At 43.2% G+C, this 6831-nt stretch overlaps 2 protein-coding genes across 2 annotated transcripts in view; one reads left to right on the top strand and one right to left on the bottom strand.

Moving 5' to 3' along the window:
• The first annotated feature begins 420 nt into the window (after nt 1-420).
• LOC119366776 (receptor kinase-like protein Xa21) lies at nt 421-3627 on the top strand. Its single transcript, XM_037632497.1, has 2 exons — nt 421-3070; nt 3212-3627. The coding sequence occupies exons 1-2, from the start codon at nt 421-423 to the stop codon at nt 3595-3597; spliced, it is 3036 nt and encodes a 1011-aa protein (XP_037488394.1). The 3' UTR covers nt 3598-3627.
• A 1786-nt stretch (nt 3628-5413) lies between these two features.
• LOC119366777 (sterol 3-beta-glucosyltransferase UGT80A2-like) overlaps nt 5414-6831 on the bottom strand; it is a 3126-nt gene continuing 1708 nt past the window's right edge. The window contains exons 5-6 of the mRNA XM_037632498.1: nt 6193-6342; nt 5414-5602 (exon numbers count right to left, since the gene is read on the bottom strand). Of these exons, the coding sequence (XP_037488395.1) occupies nt 5426-5602; nt 6193-6342 (327 nt within the window). The 3' untranslated portion in view covers nt 5414-5425. The remainder of the gene's footprint in view (nt 5603-6192; nt 6343-6831) is intronic.

Below are 6831 nucleotides of genomic sequence, written 5' to 3' on the forward strand. Positions count from 1 at the left end.
GATGTGAAAGGGTCGCTAGGTCGTCTTGCATACGTTAAAGAATTACTCACTAGAAGCTAGTGTTGTGCCACTTGAGCTCCGGTACGCCGAGCGCCCAGAGGTAGTAGTGCTCGCTGTAAACATTTTGGCCATGGCCAATGCATTATTGATCAAGAGCATTTTTTTACAGATAAAGTGGAGGCACTTAGCGAGAATTTTACTGCTTTGAGAAAGGTTAGAGTCGCTGGTCGTCTTGCAGATTCTATCCTGTTAAAGATTCAACCACTAACGCATGTTGGTACTTGGTAGTGCATGCTGTGCCACTTGAGCTCCGATACTGCATGCAGCTCAAGTCTATAAAAGCAACACATACGTGTATCTCAGACAATCAAAGGCAGCACAGTCGGAAATTCAATCATGTCCACATTACATACCAACAACATGGTCTGTCCTCTGTTAGCCATCCTCCTCCTCTCATCAGCTACCAACCTCTTGTCATCTGCTGCAACACTAGCAGATAGCATCCACATCAACAGAGATGCTCTGCTCTGCCTCAAGTCCCGCCTCCACAGTCCCACCGGAGCTTTGGCCACTTGGAACAACGCCACCTCACCAGATTTCTGCACTTGGCATGGCGTCTCATGCACGAGGAGGCCAAGGCAAGCACCCCTCGTGATGGCCTTGGATATGGAGGCGGAAGGCCTCTCCGGTGAGATCCCACCCTGCATCTCCAACCTCACTTCTTTGGTAAGGATCCACTTGCCCAACAACACCCTCTCCGGCCATATCCCACCGGAACTTGGCCGGCTCTCTAGACTCCGGTACCTCAACCTCAGCTTCAACATGCTGAGCGGCACCATCCCGTTCAGCATTGGGACGCTTCACAACCTTTCATCTCTAGACTTAGGAAACAATAGACTTTCTGGTGAGATTCCACCGCTCCTTGGGAGCTCAAGGGCTCTAGAATCCGTGAGTCTTACCAACAATCTTCTTGACGGGAAAATCCCACAATCATTGGCAAATAGTTCCTCATCCCTCACCACACTCTTGCTTGCGCAAAACCAGCTACAAGGATTCATTCCAGATTTTGGTAAACTGTCACGCCTAGAGATCCTTGACCTCTCCTATAATAACCTATCAGGGACAGTGCCATATTCCATTTACAATCTGTCTGCGTTGTTCTTTCTTGGGCTGGCCAACAATAATCTTGGAGGAACGCTGCCTTCTGACATGGGTAACACACTTCCTAAAATTGAAATACTGATGATGTCTGACAATCATTTCGAGGGAGACATCCCTGCCTCACTACAAAATGCCTCTCGCATGAGGTTTATCCATCTAGGCGACAACTCTCTGACTGGGGTGATTCCTTCCTTCAGCTCCATGCCCAGCTTGAAGTATGTGATGTTGTACTCAAACCAGCTAGAGGCTGGAGACTGGACATTCTTCTCCTCCTTGGCGAATTGTACACAGCTCCAAAATCTGAATGTGGACACAAACAATTTGCGTGGGGATTTACCAGCAAATTCCATAGCGAATCTGCCCAAAAGCTTGACCGCTCTATCTCTAAATTCAAACAACATCTTAGGCACTATTCCCATGGAGATTGGAAACCTGTCTAATCTTTCCATGCTCTATCTTGATACAAATCTTTTCACGGGACCTATACCTTCTACCATTGGTCAGCTAAGCAACTTGATTGTGCTTAGTCTGTCGAAAAACAAATTTTTCGGGGAAATACCTCCTTCCATTGGCATCCTAAACCAACTAGAAGAGCTTTACCTGCAAGAAAATCAATTGAGTGGAAGCATACCTGAAAGTTTAGGCGGCTGCCATAACTTGTTGGCAGTAAACCTTTCGAGTAATACCCTCGGTGGAATCATAAGCGGGCACATGTTCGCCAGGTTGAATTCATTGAGTTGGCTAATTGATTTATCACACAACCAACTCACAATGTCCATACCAGTAGAGATGGGTAGCTTGATAAACCTTGGGTCCTTGAACATCTCTCACAACAATCTCACGGGAAGAATACCGTCCACACTCGGTGCATGTGTCCGGTTGGAAGCGCTTCGTGTAGAAGGGAACCTCCTACAAGGAAGTATTCCACAATCACTATCAAACCTCAAAGGGATCCAAGTGTTAGATTTCTCCCAGAACAATCTGTCTGGTACTATCCCGGAGTTCCTTGAGACCTTCACCTCATTGGAGTATCTGAATATGTCCTTCAACAACTTGGAAGGACTAGTTCCCACGGGTGGAGTGTTTGCTAATAAAAGTGGTGTTTTTGTCCAAGGAAACCCACACCTTTGTGCAAACATTGCAGTAGAAGGATTGCCTGTGTGCTTTGATTCGGCATCTGCAAAAAAGCACAAGTTTTTCATTCCGATGATGATAGCTCTATCAACTCTGGTTACACTTGCTTTGATCTTGGGTATGTTCAATTTTTTGTTGAAGCGAAAGTATACATCATGTGAGAGAATTGGCCATTCATACATGGAGCTGAAGAGAATAACATATGGTGACATCGACAAAGCAACAAATAGTTTTTCTCCAGCAAATGTAGTGGGTTCCGGACAAGTCGGGACAGTTTACAAAGGTTCGTTCTACGTGGAAGACGGTACAATTGCTATTAAAGTATTCAAGCTCAATCAGCATGGCGCATTGGATAGCTTCATTGCTGAGTGCAAGGCATTGAAACACATCCGTCACCGGAACCTTGTGAAGGTGATAACTGCATGCTCAACTTATGACCTAGTGGGAAATGAGTTCAGGGCTCTAGTCTTTGAGTATATGGCAAATGGCAGCCTTGAAAACCGACTTCATAGCCAGGTTGGTGATCAGAGTCTAGGGGCAGTGATAGGCATATCAGTTGACATTGCTTGTGCTCTTGAGTACCTCCATAACCAGTGCATCCCGCCGGTTGTTCACTGTGACCTGAAGCCAAGCAACATACTTTTCGACCACGATAATACCGCGTGCGTCTCTGACTTTGGTCTAGCGAAGCTAATTCATGGATGTTCATCTGGAGGGCAGAGCAGCACAACAAGTATAGTTGGACCAAGGGGATCTATTGGGTACATACCTCCTGGTGAGTATGTTTTACAAGCACATTCTGAAATAATGTTTATGAAATATAGTTTGATCAACTATATCAGTTGCAAGTTTTTTCTATCAATACTAGCATTTTCACCACCGCTGAAGAACCTTTTACTTCCAAACATTATTGCAGAGTATGGCATGGGCTGTGAAATCTCGACCGAGGGAGACGTCTACAGCTATGGCATTGTTCTTTTGGAAATGCTAACACGGAAACGACCTACCAATGAAGAGTTCAGTGATGGCATGACGCTCCGGAAGTATGTAGATGCATCGCTTTCACGAACCCAAGACATTCTTCACCCCGGTCTTACTTCACAGACGACAGAGCAGCGTGTCGATCATATCCCAAACTTGCAAGAATACAACACACTTGCGCTGAAGGGTATATGTGCTCTCCGACTCCTTAGACTTGGCTTATTATGCTCCGCGGAATCACCGAAGGATCGCCCAGCGATGCATGATGTCTACGGTGAAGTAACTGAAGTAAAAGAGGCATTTTTCTCTATGGACGACTGAAGCAATGACCTTATATACATTATTAAGGCAAACAAATAAGGCGGTCGATGAAGTTGAAGCTCGTTGCTTTGACCACGGCATGGCAATATGTTGATAACTTGCTATCTTTTCCACTGCCATCTTTTTCCTATTCAATAAGTCAATATGTTTGGCCCGGTGTAATAATTTGGTTGTCTATGCTACAGATGTCTCGGCAATATATTTTGAGAATCCTTCCACGTTAATAGAGCCCTTTGCCGGATAATTTTGGGTTTCTACTGGGGACATTTTTTATGTTTTATTTGCTGGAAAAAGAAGAAGCCTGGAACAAATACACATTATACGCACGTGTCAGATGCCTACTTAAACCAATATTTAATGCAAAATACAGTTGGAAGTGAAAAGCTCATTTTCCAGCTCACCTCTCGCCAAGAACTTATAAATTTTCTACGAAATATGATTCAATTTCTAACTTAGACAAGAAAAGTAGATATATAAATGAACAACCCTCGAGTAATATAGCCATAGAGTTGTATTTTTGTACAAGTCATATGATATTTTTAAATGTTTCTTGCAAATGCATATGGTATAGACTAATTTACATCTAAACCTGAGAATAGTTTCAAACCAGATTGAGACCAGCCCAAACCATACCACTCCGCCTCTTTCATTCAGAGACCAATCCAATCCAAACTTTAACCACCATAATGTAGACCAAACCAAACTACGTGCGTTTTCCACCCAGCCCCGTCCAAACCATTTTTCGTTTTTGGGTTGAAACTGAAATCTGAAACCATGGACACAAATAGCTGGCGTGCACGTCAAGCAGACCCGTGAGGATGGAGAAGAGCGCACTAGCGTCCGTGTGCGCTTCCACACCGACCAACAGCTGTGGCTATGGGCACCGCGCGTAGTAGTTGATCTTCATCTTCAAGTGGCAAGTCGTCCTCGACGGGTAGTAGCGCCGGTGAGGTGAAGGTGGGGCTCGAGCGTGGGCACCAGAACACCTAGTCCAAGGGATATGATGCCGAGGAGCCTAGTCCAAGGGATATGATGCCGAGGAGCCTAGTCCAAGGGATAGGATGCCGAGCAGCTGGCAGGGAACGTAAGCTTGAGGGAGTGAACTGAAACTGGCCGATTTAGTCGAGAGACTGGTTAAACGGTTTGAGACCAACTCGTTTGTGTCTAGATCAAACCAGTCCAATCCAGTGTCTCATAAAGTCCAAACCACACCAGACTGTTTTAGATTCTCGGCCCATTTACACCAACCAAACACAATCCAATAAGAAAACCAAACTGAAACCAAGGTTTCAGTCCAAAATATTACATCCATCAATTGTTTCACATTTTTGGAAAATTCATGGGGAAAGGAGAATATGGGATGCCAAAGTAACTTTCGCCTGCATCAAGTGCATGTATCAACTTTACCTTAAAAAGAAACCGGTAGTAGAACTAGCAGAGTAATGTACTTGTTTGAAACAAATAACTATAATAAAATCATGGTGCAAACTGACAAAGGAGCAACTGAACTAATCTGCCGTCCTCTTTCAAGTTCTCCATATACACAGGTTGCTAGGTCATACATGAGAGATCATCGGTTGCTACGGACCAAGGTTGCAACCACACCAAAATGATGTATTAAAATCACCAGACAAATATTCTTTGCACAACACACATACAAAAACGCAAAACGATATATCATGGGCTCCTGGTCGCATGCATGTACATCAACTTCTAACATTTGGCATCCACATTCTTATCGCACAGAATGGCATAGCGGTCATCCAAGAGCCTTTTTTACACTCTTCTTTCAGCAAGGAGTAATAGTATGCCTGCATCTGACCAGCACCTAAGAGCACCCCAAACATTTACTTACTGGGCCTAGGAACTCTAGAAAGCCATGCGTAGGCGGGGGTGAATTTTCATCTGTTTTACAAGGCAAATGTTTCAGAAATGCCCTAACTGCGCCCGTTACGCCGTTTTCAGATTCCATGGCCTTGGCAAGCTCCACGGCCTTTTCTTTCACCTGAAATCACATGGGAAGCTATTTATGCTGTAATTTTACCAACAGGAGATCATACAAAGCTAATTCAGTACTGATTTGTGTACATATAAGTCCCAAAGCCGGTCCAATTTGAGAACTTAAGATCTGAATTTGAACATTCTAAAGATTCAATTTGGGAATGGAACCAGACGGGTTCCTGCTTCTTGGGCAGTAACCAGTCAGTTCTTGGTTTTTGGAACCATGTTGGGTACCAAACTACCAATACACCGGTAAGTAGCCGACGGTGACAGAATCTTTCCAAAAACTCAAGTAAATGGTCATTCAGAGAGGAAGCAGTAAAACAAAGTATATTCGGATGAAGTCTTCATGTAAAAACGTTCTAGGTCTTAAATGGTGGATGGATCATGGGTGTAATGTTCTAAACATCTAATTATCAAGGTGAGAATCTAGCAATTTTGTATATAAGTATATCATAATTCATAACCATATCTGTGACATTACCTGCAGCCTATCTATGCACATCTGTGTCCATATTATTGTTATCTATTTTTTCGATATGAAACAAAAGGAAAAGTAACATATGCCCAAGTGCAGAAAAATTGTACAGTTACCTCTGGATCTAACATGAAGTTTATAACATCAACCAACTTCTGCAAATTGAATTGATCAACGGGTATAGGCGAAGGCCCTACCCCTCTAGCATGCACCCGTTCTCCCCAGAAAGGTTGGTCACCAAAGAAAGGTACAAAAGTTGTAGGACACTAAAATCACCAAAACAGTGGGTTAGAACTAAACTAAATATAAGAACTGGTCCAAAAAATAGCAAACATTATGATCAGGTGCAGTTGTCAGTTGCTTAGCTAGTTATAAGAGTTCTGTATAGTCTTTATTTTCTTTTTATGCTTTTGTAAAACACTTGCCTGTACAATTTATTTAAAATTAATAAAAATACGCAGCGTAGTCCTGCTGTTTCCCTAAAAAAACAGAGAAAATGCTGCTAATAAAAGTTGTCTCATTGGCAACTGCAGGCATGCCCTGATCAGGAATTGTTTTCAACTGATTCTAACTCTACCTAACAATAATTGGCTTGAAAAATTATACTCCTTCCGATCCATATTAATTGTTGCTCCTTCAGTACTAAAGCAGCAACAATTAATATGGATGGGAGGGAGTACTGTATTTGCATCTAGAATAGTGTGGAAGTCATGTGGCATCGTGATGAATAGCTCGTAACGTAATGCAACTGAGAG

Source organism: Triticum dicoccoides, chromosome 2B (genome assembly GCF_002162155.2).
Source record: "Triticum dicoccoides isolate Atlit2015 ecotype Zavitan chromosome 2B, WEW_v2.0, whole genome shotgun sequence".
Lineage (NCBI taxonomy): Eukaryota > Viridiplantae > Streptophyta > Magnoliopsida > Poales > Poaceae > Triticum > Triticum dicoccoides.

Excerpts from the sequence above, each read along its gene's own strand:
- LOC119366776 (XM_037632497.1), top strand. The coding sequence starts at position 421 with ATGGTCTGTCCTCTGTTAGCCATCCTCCTCCTCTCATCAGCTACCAAC. Across the intron at positions 3,071-3,211 it reads TATTGGGTACATACCTCCTG|AGTATGGCATGGGCTGTGAA; the intron begins GTGAGTATGTTT and ends ACATTATTGCAG.